Source organism: Acanthochromis polyacanthus, chromosome 12 (assembly GCF_021347895.1).
Source record: "Acanthochromis polyacanthus isolate Apoly-LR-REF ecotype Palm Island chromosome 12, KAUST_Apoly_ChrSc, whole genome shotgun sequence".
Lineage (NCBI taxonomy): Eukaryota > Metazoa > Chordata > Actinopteri > Pomacentridae > Acanthochromis > Acanthochromis polyacanthus.
The window spans coordinates 29,203,838-29,221,664 of record NC_067124.1 but is presented as its reverse complement, the minus strand read 5'-3'; the positions used below and the strand labels follow the sequence as shown (position 1 = coordinate 29,221,664).

General features: G+C 38.3%; 1 protein-coding gene across 1 annotated transcript in view; it reads right to left on the bottom strand.

Moving 5' to 3' along the window:
• Positions 1-17,738, bottom strand: part of thbs3a (thrombospondin 3a) — a 37,502-nt gene extending 19,764 nt beyond the window's left edge. Inside the window, 4 exon segments of the mRNA XM_051956792.1 lie at positions 49-302; positions 6,945-7,151; positions 12,284-15,314; positions 15,546-17,738. Of these exon segments, the coding sequence (XP_051812752.1) occupies positions 49-302; positions 6,945-7,151; positions 12,284-12,365 (543 nt within the window). The 5' untranslated portion in view covers positions 12,366-15,314; positions 15,546-17,738.
• Between the last annotated feature and the right edge of the window lie 89 nt (positions 17,739-17,827).

The window sequence follows — 17,827 nt, the reverse complement described above, 5'->3', positions numbered from 1 at the left end:
AACTGAAGATTTAATAATTCATTTTTTATTCATCTATCTCTCTCTAACCTGGAGTCTGGCGTACGCCTTCTGTCCATGTCTGATCTCCACCATGTCTGCTTCCCTGGGCAGAGGAACCAATGGCGGCAGACCCTGGCTGGAGTCGGCCAATCGGCAGTCAACGTAGAGCTCCATCTGCATTTGTTCACGATGAAGGCCGCCGAGCCTCAGGATGATGGAATGAGTCCGCCCATCGGCCAGGTTGGCGTTCTGCAGGTTCACCGTGTGGAGCTTCCCATCAGCGCGGACATAACGGACCAGGACTGATGAAGAAGAAGAGGAAGAAGAAGAAAACATTAGTCTGATATCTGCTTTGATAGTATCGTGGTATGAGATCATATTTTCCAGATATTTTAAAGATCAAAACTCTAAATCCTCAAATGCATTTGAGTTCGTTCCGTACAAATCAACAAATTGTGTATAAAGTTCCCTCCTGACCCCTCAGAATTTGGACAAAAACTTTATTTCTTATCCATTCTCTATACACCGCTTTATCCTCACTAGGGTCATGGAGGGTGCTGGAGCCTATCTCAGCTGACTCGGGCGAAGGCAGGGGACACCCTGGACAGGTCGCCAGTCTGTCACAGGGCTACATATACAGACACACAATCACACTCACATTCGCACCTACGAACAATTTAGAGTAATCAATTAACCTCAGCATATTTTTGGACTGTGGGAGGAAGCCGGAGTGCCCGGAGAAAACTCACGCAAACTCCATGCAGAAAGATCCCAGGCCCAAGCTGGGATTTGAACCAGGGATCTTCTTGCTGCAAGGCGAGAGTGCTAACCACTAACACACTGTGCAGCCCACTTAATTTCTTAATCAGACTATAATATATTCAGTGTTACAGGCCCTTGAAGTGCTGTATATAGGGGTGGGAATAATGTCTAGAAGATGAACCTCGTATCAAAATGCACTGTTAAAAGTTTTCTCTGATGAATTATCTGACAACAGAAAATTCATCCAGGCTACCGATGCTTGTTTCTGTGACTTTATGTCATAGACATTAAACTGTAGCTGGACCATAGCTGGTCACAGACAAAATAAACAAAACAGTATATTTAGATTTAGAACTTTAGATTATGACACCTGGAATGGACGTAAAATTGATTTGGTTGTAGTTTTTAACAGAACTCAAGTGCATTTTTCTGCCCTAAAATTTCCTGTGTCTATCTCCTGTATTTATTTGGTTATGAGACTCAGAAATAATAGAAAAAGTAACAAAATTAAAGACTGTTACCCACCAAAATTAGGGTCTGTAACTCTGGAAATATTCATAGTATGAACACAAAGCTTTGCATGCTTCATTAAATATATTAAAGTTATTGTAATTTAATATATTCATAGTATGAACACAAAGCTTTGCATGGCTTCATTAAATATATTAAAGTTATTGTAATTTAATATATTCATAGTATGAACACAAAGCTTTGCATGGCTTCATTAAATATATTAAAGTTATTGTAATTTAATATATTCATAGTATGAACACAAAGCTTTGCATGGCTTCATTAAATATATTAAAGTTATTGTAATTTAATATATTCATAGTATGAACACAAAGCTTTGCATGGCTTCATTAAATATATTAAAGTTATTGTAATTTTTAAAAATCTACTCATTCTGAGGAGATCAAGTAGGAGACAATGATAGATTTTTCATTAACTGACCTCATTAAGTGTGTGAGTGATAAAATAATAATTAGAGTGGGACCTAATAGTCGCAGTGTTGTCTCAACTAAATCTAGACACAATAATACAGAAGTGTGTCTGTTAGGCTTTTGTCACATGATGCTGCAGCAACTAGTGCAGAAGAGCACTGAAGGATTTGCAGATGAAGATAAAAATGAGCTATCAGAGCACTGTAAAGCTGAACCAGAGCATGAAGATGGCAAAGTCATCTAATGTCTACAGTTCACTCAGCTGTATCAATCTTGCTGCTATAAACACACAGGACAAAATGTACAAATTTGCAGCTTGTGAAGTTAGAAGATCTGACAAAGTCTCCTGGTACACCATAAGCTGCAGAAAAGGAAAGAGAAGCCACGACTTGCTAAAACCGATGAAAGTCTTAAAGTCTTTAGGTTGTCCAGAATCCGAACCAAAGAAACATTGCAGAACACATGACTGTGATTCATGATTACTGCTCTGACTGATTTGTCAGGTGTGGCTCTACAAGAAGAGCAACATAAAACAATAGAAGCATCAAATATATCAGTTTGATCTGAACCATTATCATCAGCATACAACAAACTATGAACTATTTTTCCATTTTATAAGACACAAACACATTATTGAGCTTGTAGTTGTTAGTAACAAGCTATAAACAGGCTACAACATGATTTTATCATCTGCGTCGAATAAATATCGGTGCTGGGTGTACTGGTGTCAGAAAAATGCATTTGAGAGTTGATCAAGAACATGATGTTTGCCCCTGGTCAGAGCGAGGCTGTGAACAGGCAACAGTTTCATCTGCACTCCGGATGAGAAAATGGAAAACATGAAAGAGAGTAAACAGCCTGAAGGAGTGGACTGTTGGCAGCACGAACAAGGAAGGCTGACCAATAAAGAGCCACAATATTAAAAAAAAAGCACAAGAGTGTAAAAAAACAATACAAACACCAGTGAAGGGTTGAGGGGCTCCACTGAGCTTCAAAAATGATTAAAAACACCATCCTGCTGCCACAACAAAGTTATTCCATCATACATCATGAGCGGCTTGATTCTTTTTTTGTTATAATCTATAGATATTTAAAATGGTATCTGTGACATTTCAGATTGACAAATTAAACACTTTCCAAGTAAAATCATTTTAAAAATTGCCCGTCTACCCACTTTCAGCATGTTTTTTTTTTTTTTGCACATTGAAATTGGAGGTTATTTGAACCATAATATCTCCACAACAGCTTGCAAATTTCAGTTATTTCTCATCATGTCATTGACTCAGAATCAGAAATATTGGACAAAAAAATCAAACAGTCTCTGAACCCCCCCCCCCCAAAAAAAAAATTAAGCTTAACTTGTGATATTTCCTGAACCATATGAAACTGCATGTCTCTTAAACTAACTGATTGAGCAGGCATGACAAGTTGTACTTTAAAGATAAAAATATTGGTAGATAGAGTAATCCGAACAGGGCAGAGTTCGAGACTTTCAAAAGGGTTCTCCAAATATAACAAAAAAAAAATCTTTTTTATTAAGGACATATTTATCCTGAGATACGGCCTTAAATTTTAATGCACAAAAATATATGCAGAAAGGGGGTTGACGTGCAAATTTTGTCTTTAAGTTTTGTAAAACATTTGATATATCAAAGTAAAATTTCACTAATGTCTTAATAAATATCATTTTTCATGTAATTTTCAGGCAAATTAGAGATGATTAAGTTGAATGTTTTCTAAATATTTGATCATTTAAATGGAATGAGTCTATAACGCCAAATGCCAATTCATTCACTACTGAGAAAAGTCACCAGCATCATTTCCTTGTTTTATAAAGACTGTATTTAGCAGCTGTTTATGGAAAAAGTGGTTGTAAAAAATGAGTGAGATGGTTTGACATTTACATTTTCAGTAGGAAACAAGTTTATACGGGTCTTTCAGATGTTGAATATTAAATCTGTTATTCAAAACAAGACATATGTTGTTGGACAAAATATTTTGGCAATTACTGTTGCAATACACAATAAAAAAAAAGCAGAATATTTTATGCTTCCAGCTTGTAAAATCTGAAAAATTGTTGCTCTACGTTGTCAAACATGACTATCAGTTGAATATTTTTGAATTCTGGGCCGTTGCTCAAAACTAGACACATGAAGGTGAAACATTTGCCGGTGGGAAGGTTCAACAAACATTTTTCGCAATTTCTTGACACTTTAGAAATAAAATAGTTAATTATCAATTTCAAAAAGTAGCTGCAATTCCGCTGTAATGAAAACATAGTTGTGCAGTCAGATTCAGTGACTGAATGTTCTCCGAGAAATGAATGATTTGGCTGCTTCCCTGTTCTGTTCTTATTTTTTCCTGAGCAACACATAAGAACTCTTCAGTGAACTGTAAAAGGACTTTGATAACCCCTAGAACATCCCCAGTGACCACTAGAACCTTTTCAGCAATCCACAGATCCTCCTCAGTGAACTATATACGGTTCTCAACACCTTACAACCTCCCATATGATCACTAGAATCTCTTTGACAACTCCTAAAACCTCTTCAGTGAAGAGATTTACCACCCCAGTGACCCATAGAATGTGTTTAAAGACAACTAGAATCTCTTTCACAACCCACAGAACATCCTCACCAACCAGTGGATCCTCCCCGTTACCTCTTGAACCTTTAAATTGACCCTAAGAACCTCCTGAACTGTACTTCATAGGCAGCGCTCCTCCTCCTCTTAAGAACCTTGTTAATGACCATTAAAATGTCTTTAGAGATCCATAGAACTTCTTCCGTGACCAATAGAACATCCTCACTGAAGACAATTTAATGGTCATTAGGGAGTTTGTAATTGCACAACTGTGCACAATAACATCCTCAGTGGGAATGAGAACCTCCTTAAAGACCACTAGAGTGTCCTCCATAGAGGTCAGTAAATAGAACCTCTTCAGTGACCCATAAAACCACCTTAAAGTCCACTAGAACATTTTCAATGGCAACAGGAACCTCTTCAAAGAACATTGGAATGTCTTTAAGAATCCATAAACCCTCTTCCATGACCAATAGAACATCCTCACTGAGCACTGGCTGTTCCTCTGTATCTTCTAAAATATGTAAAATGATCCCACCCCTGGATCCTCTTTTCTGTGCACGAGAACGTCTTCAATGGCAAATAGAACCTCTCTAATGACCACTAGAATGCTGTTCATAGAAGCCAGTCAATAGAATCTCTCATTAACCCACAGAACCACCTTAATGTCCACTAGAACATCTTTAGTGGCAACTAGATCCTCCTTTATGACCACCAGAATGTCTTCCAGAGATGTCAGTTCAAGGACCCTTAGAATACCCTTACTACCTGCAAGAACCTCCTCTATGATGTCAGAAGCTAATACTAAGAACCTAAGATAGAAATGCATGAATCATGAAGGAGATTCTTGCGTCAGATATTGCTCAAAAGAAATCAAAGGACACACAAAGGAACATTACTAAGCACTTTTTTTCTACAGTTTATAGATAAAATATTTAATTGATAATAAAAACAATCATTAGTTACAGCTGTGTGTTCATAAAAATGTGATTGTATTGATTCAGTGAATGAAGGTTCTCTAACACTGACGTAGAATTTTGCTGTTTCAACGGAACAACTGCCACCCACCACCTGAAATCAGCAACAAGCACATTAAGATTTCACCTAAATGAGATGCTGATGAGAACTGCTCTGCCTGAATACCGCAGATATCAACAAACCGACCGTTCACCTTGAAATAAATCGAATATAAATACAAAGAATACAAACAACACTTCAGGCAGCAGCAGGAGAAGAAAGATGAAGGTTTCATGCTGAACTCAGTCTCCTCTCTGGAGGTCAAAGGTGGCGCTGAGCCCAAACATCAACACGGAGCAGTTTATGAAATGTCGGCTCAGATTATAATGATCATGCTGTCAGAGCAGCTGCAGGCTGAACTCACACTCTGTCATTATCAGGATAAAGGGTGTATTAAAACGACAACACAGCCAGAACCGGATTCCTGTGCAGGGCTCTGAGGCCCAGCACAGACCGGCTTATCAGACCAGACGGAACCCTCAGATCCAAAAACACAGAACTGCAGTGCATTCTGAGAACGAGATGCAGCAATGAGTCAGTCGCACACAGCTTCAATAAGCATCATCTGAGTGCTAGATGGATCTACCTTAAATGTCATATTTCTTCTGAAGTCGACCATCGTCTTCATATTTATTAAGTTCTAGTTGAGATCTCAGAGTTTCCACACATCTGGGGTCTGCCAGGATGGATTGTAGGGAGATGTATGCAAAAAAATGAGGCAGACCAGTAGAACACTTCCAAAGAAACATCACTCAGAGGAAACAACCCATAACAACTCTTTAGTGAACCACAGAAGGTCTTTGAGAAATCCTACAACAGTGGCAGAACTTCTAGATGACTTCTACAACTTATTTCTTGGCCCATAAATACTCTTTCAATCCTCCATAAAAACTCATCAGTTAACCATAAGGTCTTCAATATCCCCATGAAGATCCCAAGCTACCATTACTACCTCCTCAGTGACCCATAGGACCTCCTTAATGACCTCTAGAAGCTCATCATGGAGCTTCCATATATTTAATCATTGACAGAATATCCTGACTGACACCTGGAACCGTTCAAATTTCCCCAAGAAACTCCAGGAACAACTAGAGCTTCATCAGTGACCACTAGAACCCTTTATTTACTCATAGAAGCCCTGTGGGTAACTTTCCAGTGGCGACTGCACTTTGTAAAGAACCACTAGAACTTTCTAAAAGACTCTGATATTTTCTCTAGTAACATATGGCACATTATCTTAAAATCTTCAGGTTCCCTTACATTTAAAGGTTAGTGCTTTGTTCTGTCAGATATCACAGATGATTCACTGACAAACTGAAGGATCCCTGAAGGTACATTATTTCCTACCACATTTCCTGCCCCCTGACTCCAGAACCAGGATTTCTTCCTTACATTTCATCCTAATTACCTGGAACCTCCTCTGAGAATCTGTGCTGTTTCCACTGAGTGAAATATTCAAACCACAGACTCCATGTTTCTGTGGAAATGTTCTACAGGTCTGCTGCCTCATGTCACACATGTTCCCCTTAATTCATCCTGACAGATTTAGGATCTGTGGAAACTTTGAGATTTAAAAGTGAAGAGGATTTGAATGGAGTCTGGCTTAGTGCCGTCAGACTCAGCAGTTACATTTCCACCAACCTTTACTGATCTTCCCCATGACAGCGACCTCCAGGTACTTTCTGTTGTCCTGTTTGCTGTAGAGACCCAGCAGGACTCCACCCAGCTTTGCTGGCAGGCGAAACGTAGACACCACATAGACGTCACTGAGTGCGCTCAGACCACCTGCCAGCTTCTCCACAGCTGAAATGATCTGCTTCGAGTCTTGAAGGCCCAACACATCAATCACTGAGGAGGAAAGAGGGACAAACACCTGTCATTAACACCAAAAGAAAGAAGATCTGGTTTTATGGCACTATTTCACTCATTTTATTAACACTGACTGCATTTTAAAATGATCTGTTTTGTTTATGACCATAAGTTGTAACTTTAAACCCATCTCTACAGCACAGATTCCTCCCAGAACTCCCACAACCTGTTTCAGAAGCTTTTTACTGGAGCTGTGACGTCCAGGTGGACTGGCCGTCTGGTTGGTCGATATGTTCTGATCAAATTGTTACTGATCAGACAATGACTGGTGTTATTTCAGAGGGAGAAAAGTACAGATGGTCCCAGGCTTGATCAGTCATTTATTATTTAGTATGTGCTGATACCGAGTCCCAATCCAATTTTCATAGCCAATACACACATCAAGTGCATTAAGGTTTCTAAAATCAATCCAATGTATATGCTTGACGAGTGAATAGCTAAAGGAATTCTGCAGGTTCATCAGCTTAAAGCCTTTTAAAGATCTTTTTAAACACAAAAATAATTGTAATTAAACAGCACTTTTCTAAGTGAAGCCACACAGTGATGAAACCGCGACTAAAACTTGAAGAAATGTGATGAGGCAGTGAAACCAGAGAACAAAAAATAATACAGGTAAAAGGAATAAAATACCAAGGTCTGTCATGTTTTGTGTAACTGTTGCTATGGTTACAGGTGATGTTGATATATGTGGTTAAAAGGATGGACTCATTTTACCTGTTCATACATGAAATGCCTCCCTGCAGGCTTGTTTTGTAAAACTAAACTGCATTTGACTTGAGCTGGCAAACATAAACACCACAGAGGAAGAATAGCGAGAAGCTGATAATCTGTCTCAGCTTGTGGAGCGACGCACATCCTACCTTCTCCACACTACATTTCAGACAGTGCCATACCAGGGCTTTACAACAAGGTTTCTGACCACCTGTTTGACATGAAGGAACAGCTTGGATGCAGAAATTCTATTTTTTTCTTAATTCTTTGCAGAGCCATTCAGTTGTTCAGCATAAACTCCAGATTGGCTTAAGTAATTTTAATATACTTAAAGTGTGCATTATCTAGGAAAATCGGATTGTCAGACGGGGACAAAAACCTTAATCAAGACATCTGTAGTTACGACATGTCAACAGAACACCCCAGAGTCGTAGAAAACCTTCAGGACTAAATCAGTGACCTCCCAATAAACAGATACAGTAACGTGTATTGTATTGATCTGCTGTGCTGCTCAGATCGAATTTGACTGAATGATCTGAGTAAACATTTTTTGACTCCTTACAGTGCAGATGCTTCTACAACCTGTTTTTCCATTTCTAAGGTGTTTACAGTAATTTCTAGGTTGCCAGGTTGTGCAAAATCCTTCTCCAGCTCAACACACTTTAGCTCTTTATCTGATTCTTCTAGTGCAGTGTTTTACCTTCTGGAAAAGAGCTGCAACTCTTCTGTAAACCAAAACCCACAGCTGCACACTTGACAGGCTTTCCTCTCTTTTGAATAAATGATTTTCCAGGACATGAGCCTGGTATGATAGATGGGATCAAGCCCTGGACTTCCACAGACCACATTTACACTTGTCTGTCCAACCTGGACTTGATTAACTAACTGTTTAAGACACAGCTTGGAATGGGGAGCGTTTAAAGGCACAGTTTTCAGATTTGTAAAACCAGTATTTGTTTGGTTCAATCTAGACATAATCTGAAAACAGCTTTTAATCTAGTTAAAACTTGAAATGTGATCTCAAACACCCTTTACATTATTCTACTTATCTGTTGTTGTTTTTTTTTAGTTTGCCTGATTGCTATCTTACATTTTTGGTAGCGTGTTTTTGTGGATTCGTCACTTTTATCTTTGCTTCTTTATAATGCACACTAAAGTGATGCTGCTTTCCCTTATTGTGCAAAATCTTCAAAAAAATGAAAACTTTTTACGCAAACGTTCCTGTAACTGTTGACTTCAGTGAACTGCATTAAGAGCTAAAGCCACAAAAAGTGATACATCTAAGACTACACCTCGATGAAAATTAGGAAAATATGTCATTATATCCCCTGAACTCTTATAAGTAATTCAACTGACCAATTCTCAGCACTTAACTAATTTTAAGTTGATATTATCTAAATGGTTGACATCATAATGTTGCATCAACTTATTAACATGTTTAACTTAAAGTCAAATTTCTGCACTAGTTGACGTTTACCTAAATTCAAGTTGAGGCAACTTAATAAAATTGATTTAATAATTACTTTTTCTTCACCTTGAGGTCAGGCTTTTGAATCCACTCATCTCATATCTACTTTAAACTGGAGCAACTTAATCTTTCTAATTTGCCAACTTAAAACCTTGTGTTCATTATAATGTTAATTATGTACATTACACTTAAACATTCCTTTAAAATAACAGATTTTGATGTGCAAATATGCTACCAATGATCAAAAAATTTAAAATGCTTTGGATTTTGGGGGAAAAGCTAATTCCACTAACTCAATGCAGTTTGTTGGTTGAACATAATTTCATTTGAATTTAAAAAGACTGATGCAAAATGTTTTCATTTGGATGGGAAAGTAATCTTGTAAAGATCTGAGGGATGTAGCCAGTGCAGAAGACAATCTAATTAGTAAATACTGGGAGACCACAAGGCAGCTGCTCATTGTTTGCCAAACTAACCTCTATGCAGGCGTTATGTAAATGTATTACGTGGTGATGTCGATAAGTAACAGAAGAAACTTGAGGATTTAAAACGAGGTGTTTCAGTCAGGCCATGAGCGAGGTTTTCTGTGGGTGAGAGGACTTCACCTTTGTAATTTTGCAGATGTATTAAATGCAGAAAAAGCAGACATATAACAGTGAAGGTTAAGCAGTAGAATGTGGCTCTTTAAACCTCCACTTAGAGGCTCTGCTGTACTTATTGACGAGATGAAGCGTGTGGCGTCATCATGAAATGGCTGTGGACGTATTTGGGATTTATAAAGATCTCCAAATGATTTAAAATCAATCATTCCACTGCAAATTTATCCCAAGAGCAGAGATGGAAAAAAAGAGTCCTCAAGAAGCCCAAGCTTTTTATCCCTGGATCTAAAGGTAATTTTGCAGCTGTTGGTGTCAAAGTGCTTGCAGTTACAATCAGTATCATTTGAGCTGCAGGGGAGGTGTTCCAGGAAAAAAGCCTTTACCAGTAAACACACACGCAAAGAGAAGGCTTTTTAAAATAATGAGCTCTGGACAGATGAGCCAAACACAGAGCTGTTTGGTCGCAGTAACAGTCGACACGTTTGGCAGCTCTTCAGGAGAAGCACCATGCGCCATCTGTAAAGTCTGGTGGTGGAAACATTCTGGTTTGTTTCAAAACGACGACAAACACACACAACACCACTACAAAGAGACGCAATGCAAATTCAGTGAGGCACACTATGACCTCAATGAGACACAAAATGATGACAAAGACAAACAAAACCACACAAAAAAATGAAAGCGAACTGTGACACCAAAAATGACTTCAAAGAGACAGAGGTTTACTTTACTTTTTTCCTTTTGGCACTAACCAAATAAGACAACACGTTCCAAAGAGACACAAACAATTACAAAGAGGCACAAACGACTACAAAGAGACACGTGACAACTTCAACACACAACACGACCTCAATGAGACACACAATGATGCCGAAGAGACACAAACAACAACAAAGAGAATCGAAATTACTACGAAGAGATACAAACTACAACAAAGCCACATAATATGACCACAAAAAGACAAACGACAACAAAGACAATCAACACAAAACGACGGCATAGACACAAACAACTACAAAGATATAAAGCAACTACAAAGAGACAAACTACCACAAAGAGACAGAAAACAACTGCGAAGAGAGAGAATGACCAGAGACAAAACAATCCCAAAGAGACACATATGTCAGTAAAGAGACACAAAACCACTCCAAAGCCACACAAACAACGACAAAGAGGCACCAAACAACTGCAAAGAAACACAAACAACTTGGGAAGAGACAAAAAACGAGTACAAAGAGATGCAAAACAACTACAAAATAACACAATACAACTACTACAAGAAAGCAAAGTCAAGAAGTACAAAGAAAACAACTACAAAGACACACAAAACAACTACTACGAGACACAAACGACTACAAAGAGACACAAAACAACCACAAAAACACACAATCAATTATAAAGAAACAAAGAGACACAAAACAACTACATAACAACACAAAACAATTACCAAGACACACAAATGTCAAAAAATAGACATAGAACTATTATAAAGACACACAAAATTGGAAATAGACACAAAACAACCACGAAGAGACAAACAAATGGTCAGAAACACTAAATAACCAAAAAGAGACACAAAACAATTACTAAAAGAAATACAATGTCAACGAGCAGACAATTACAAACCAAAGGCAACAACTACATGTAAATATTGTAAGTTTTACAGGAAGTAAACAGCAAATAAATCAAGACATATTTGCAGATGTAAGCATTACAGATCTATTTCTAAATCTCTAATTTAGTCAAATAAAGAGCTGAAAACACAATAATGAAGCACTGATTACAACCTGGCAACCCAAAAGAGTAAATAAAGAGTATAAAGACACGTCAGCAAACAGAAACCTTCAAAGACCATTCCCTGAAGGCTCCCTAAAGGTTGTTTGAAGGGTTCTTTTTGCTGGGATTGCTATTTATGGTCTACATCTGGAATTCAGAGTAGTGTTTATACATCTTTAAAGACTTAATGTTGATTATTATGATGAAAATGGCAACACTAGAAAAATACTGTATATAACTCAGTATTAAACACAAACTCTCATATTCTACTACAGAGTATTGTCATCAGTTATACATTAAATATTTTAGTAAAAATACAGTAACATATTTTCATTTGGTAACTACATTTTTTAAATAAAATCGGTTTCAGTATAACAAGAAATGATTTATTAAATAAACGTACATAAGACAGTAGTTACCAGCCGTTTTCTATAAAATGTTAAAGTAATACAGTGAAACAAATACGTTTCCTTCTAAAATGTATGTAAGTAGTTCAGACGGGGACCTGACTGCAGTATCTGTCTAGTAAAAGTACTCTTCAGACACTTTTTGGTTACCTTGAACGGCCGGGCCGTCCGGGACTCCAGCCGTGAGCTGAGCGCAGATGACTGACAGCAGAACCGGGACACTCCAACCCATGGTGGAGCAGGAGGGGGGCAGTCCGAACTAGCAGAACCGGGTCTCAAAGCTTCGGACACACAGAACCGGTCCGAAAAGTTCCCAGAGCTGTCAGTGGGGGGAAACCGAGGAATGGAGAGTTTGAGTCCGGAGGAAGGAGCAGGAGGGTCGGGGCAACAGGCTGGATCCACACCGGGGAGACAGCTGCGGGGAAAGGACAGACCGACCGAGCGCCTGGTCCACCACAGGACTCACTAACGGTCCGATTCACGAGCACAGCTGGAAACTGCTGCTGGCGCGCGCTCAACTTGCCTCCGAGCGACGCGTGCGCACAGCGTGATGAGCACGATGCGCGTGACCGAGGAGGGAGCGCACCGAGTTCACAACCAGTTAAACAAACAACTTTAAAACGGAATTGCATGATTTAGTAATAATAAAAATCCTCATATGTTAGTCAATCTGCAGTTAGTTAAAGTTAAAAGAAAAAACAGAGAATTGAAATGATGATTTTCCATTTCCGTCAAATGAGATGCAGAAAGAGACAAAATAATTACAAAAACTCACATGGCTACAAAGAGAATAAAACATCACAAAGACACACAAAACTATGACAGACACATAGAAAAACAACTACCCAAAGATAAACTACTACGAAGACACACAAAACAAGTACAAAGAAACAAAAGTATTGCAAAGACACAAAATGACTACAAAAACACACGACTACAAAGAGAATAAAACACTACAAAAACACAAAACACCTACAAAGTTACAATCAACTACAAAGACACAAAACAACTGCAAAGACACACAGAATAAGTACAACGAAACGAAAGTACAACAAAAAGACACAAAATGATTAAAAATGGGCACACAACTACAAACGGAAACATAATTACAAATATACACAAAACACCTACAGAGAGACACGAAGCGACTACAAAAAAACTAACATGGCTACAAAGAGAATGAAACAGGACAAAGACGCACAAAACGACAAAGACAAAAGTACTACAAGGAGACAGAAACAACTAAAAAAGACACAAAACAACTACACAGAGACACAAAACCACTACAAATAGAAACAAGACAACTACAAATAGATACAAACATTTTCAAAGATGCAAAAACAACTACAAAGACACACACATCTACAAGCTACTACAAAACAACACACAAACACCTCAGACAGACAAAATAATGAAAAAAGACACAAATGACAAAATTACTACAAAGTGACAGAGGTTTACTTCAGTGGCACTAACCAAACAAAACATGACGTTACAAAAAGACACAAAACAACTATGAAGAGACATAAATGACATGAAATGAAGTTTTAAAGAAAGCTAAAAAGAGAAATACAGAGTGACTGAAGTGCACCTCTGAGACACTACTGTTTTATGCTTCGATTAGATTAAATTTTCCTAAATATTTTAACTTATGTAACTCATAAAACTCAATATTATTGAAGTATATTGTCTAAATTGAAGCATTGCATAAAATTACACATGAATTTTATACATTATGATTGATATTTTGATGAATTTTTTGTAAATAGTCGATATACTGATTATTTTTACAGCATGAGGCTTTTATGCTAGAAAAATGTCGCATCCGGAAGCTGAAACCAGATGATTTAACTGAAAATACTTGATCAGTAATTCCCTCCATCCATCACAGCAGCCTGTAGGTCGGAGGTCAGGAGCTGCCTCTCAGTTTGTCTATTGAGCTTTTACTTTGGACCAACATTCAGGTCTGCAGCGGTGTCTGCAGAAGGCCCAGAACCAGACGATGAGAACCCTCACTGCAGCCTCTACGAAATAAACACAGCAGAGAGACGAACAAAGCAAAAAGCAGTGCTACAAAGATGTGGCAAAACTACAAATAAATGCAACATAAACACAAAACAAACCACGAAAACAACCACAAAGAGACAGAAAACTACAATGAAAAACAAAATGACTACATAAAGACACAAAACAGCTACCTCAACACAAATCAAAAAATAAAAACAGACACAAAACAACAGCAAAGAGACACAAATGTAAAACAAAGAGACAGAATGATAGAAGAGAAGCAGAAGGGCTACAATGACACAAAAGGAGGCACAAAAACAAGAAACACAAATTGACTAAAAAAAGAAATAAAGCAGCTGCATAAAGACACAAAACAGCCAGAGTGATGCAAATCAGAAAAAGTAAGACAAAACAATCTCAGAGAGACAACTACAAAACTACAGACACAAAACAACCACAGACATAACTACAGAAAATACAGACAAAATCAACTACAAAGAAACAAAAAAATGTGACAAAGAGAAACAAAGCAACTTTAAAGACACAAAACTAAACCCACAAAACCACAGAGACACAAAACTCCTACAAAGAAATGAAAACAGCCACACATACAGACAAAACAATGAGAAAGACACACAAAATGACTACAAAGACACACAAAATGACTGAAAAAAACAACCACTAATGACAAAATAATTCTAAAGACACAAAATAACTACAAAAATACAAACTATCTACAAAGTCATACAAAATTACAACAAAACAAACAAAATGACTACAAAGAGATGCAAAATTACTAAAAAGAAAAACAACAAGATGAGCCCTCAGTAGAGGGCAGAACCACGCCCTCTGCTGGTGAAAACCCTGTCCTCCCTATACAACTGATGCAATATGTATCAATTTTGATCATCGCACGTATATCCCTCCCTACTTGATCTGCTGACCTGTAACTCCACAACTGAGCAGGGGACCTTAGACTGATCTTCAGTGCCAAATTTGATTATCCTGACTTCAGCGGTTGCAGAGATATCGGACCGGACATACACACATACATACATACTTACCCAGCCAGATACCTCACCGAATGCAATAACACCGCCGACGTACCAGTCGGGACACAAAGTAAACACTTTGACAAACAACACAAACACACAAAATGACTACAAAGAAACAACTACAAAGAGACACAAAATGACAACAAGGAGATACAAAAATTATTAGAGATACAAAATGAGTACAAAGAAACAGAAAACAACTATAATGACGACTATAATTTGGCTTCATGCATTGAAGGGTTACTGAACAAGCGACTGGTGATGAAGACATGTACACATATGACAAAGAGAAAGTCTCTTTGTATTCATGATGTCAAAATTTCTGGAGTCCTGATTTTAACTCCAAGTACCCTCGCAGAAGTTTTCGGGTCCCTGAACCCTGAAGGGGCCCCGGGGTGGGTGAAGTCATGATCCAGTTCAGTAAATCAGCAAAAACTGGAGTGATTTTTCAGAGCTGAAATCAGCGGAACAAAGAGAGGAGGATCTAAAGCGAGAGGTTTTTCCCGCAGGCCTCCCCTCACACTTCGGGACTGTTTGTTTCCGATTCTGGAGCGTCGCTGTGGAAACCGGCGTTTAACAGCAGGTGAGGGGAGGGAGGAAACTCTGCCTCCCACCCCTCCGAACTTGCTTTCTCTGCTCGGCCTGAAACAGAGGTGTGTGTGCAGAGGGAGAGATGGCGTAAATGTGGGTCTTTCCTTGGTATTTTAACAGTGTTTTCGCTTAGAGAAACAGCTCAGATCCAAAAACTGCTTCCAGATCAGCTCATTAAGGCCCGAGCAGAGCAGAGCAGGAGGGGAAACACTGCAGTGACAGGACATTAACAGCAGCAGCGGGCGAACAGGAGCCAGGCCAGGATTCCTGTGTGGTTGCGTCATGTGCAGCTGTACGTCCCCGGGGTACAGACCCGGTCAGGGAGGGTGGAGGCTCAGGGTGGAGGGGTGAGGGGAGGGAAGAGGGGTGTTTGGGCAAGCTGGAGTCAAAAAACTGAGTTTCCATTATCTTCACATGTGGACGTCTGTTGTTTAGTTGGAATGGTTCACTGCCAGGAGTATCCTGTTGGATTAGCTTTGTTCTTTGGTTGCAACAAAAGCACTGTTCACTCAGAGGATTACGTGTAGTTTTTCACTGAATCACACCACATAAAGTTCAATTAAATCAGCTTTTCATGTATTGTTAACACCATGTAATTATGACTGTTTTTTCAGGTTTCATCTGTTTAACCTCCACTCACCCTGCTAGTTTAGATAAAAAATGACCACATGACCAAATTAAAGACACTGTAGCTCCTGACCACTCTGACTGTATCGATGAATGAGTTATTGTCAGAAAGAAAACCCTGTAAAGTTTCTTAAAAAATGTCAGACAAGCTAGACGTGAAACAGAACCAGTAGCAGCCTTACTTACCAACTTAAAATTTTATTTAAAATTATAAATCCCATGTTTCCATGAAGATAAACCTTTAAAATTCAATAAATATAATGTTTAAAATCTATAATTTGAATTTTTAAAAATTAATTTATTCATCTTTTAGTATTTTTGTTTGTTTAGTTTTGTTCTGTAGTTGCAATAAAACCACTTTTCACTTAGTTTAATTCATTCTTTAACTGAACCAACTAATGGCTGTCATGAAATATGAAGTTTTTAAAAAAAAATAAAACAATTTGATTTTTTTAAGTAAACATGTCAGATACATAGTAAACTGACAAAACAAAACTAGACATTTGCAGACATTATCTTGGCTTTTACAAAATTAAAACAGGAGGTTTTAAATTGTTGTGAACTTTAGAATAAGAAAATCTTCACATCCAGAATGTGTGATGTGACTGAATAGTAGATGAATAATAAAACAGTTAAGGAACAGATGAAAACACCTGTGAGCAACAGTGAGCAGGACACACGTCTATCCATACAGCAGTCATCACGACTAGATAGTGTACATTTAAGCTACTCTTGTGCAAAATATACAAGCTTTGATTAAAAGTTTCAAGATTTTCGCATGCGAGCATGAAGCGTCATAAGTCAGGATTTCAAGTGACATTTTTTATGTCAGGTTCCAGCTCCCCAAACTGTGTCTAAACGGTGACCCTTCAACTTGACCTGTATTTGGAGGAGGACGAGGAAAAAGTTGCACGGAGCCAAATCTGGAAAGCGAGTGGAGAGCAGTGATTGTGACGTTGTTAGCATTTAAAAAAAAATCTAACTTAGCATTAGCATGAGCCTCAGGCAGACACCCTTAAACAATCTGATGCTGCAGAGTCCATCACCACAACTGCCACAGTTAAACAGCAGAGAGGTGCGCTTGTTTTATGGACCCTGATGGGCAGCCAGCAAACACAACTATAACTCCATTTCATTTGTCAGAAAGAGGTGCAACTAGGTACTACCGCTAATACATTTTCTGACATGCACATCCCTCATCTTCTGCCTTATTGGTTAATATATTTATAAATGAAAAAAAATTGACCTTGCTTTTTCCTGCTGTTGCTCCTGTTTTATTGTCACCCCTCATTTCTGTCTGTATCCTCATCAATACTGGCCACCACTGGCAATTTCCACACATGAAAACTGCTACTGGTGAATATTAAATGTCAGAATCCAACAAAGTGATGAGAAATATTCCATTTGTCACATT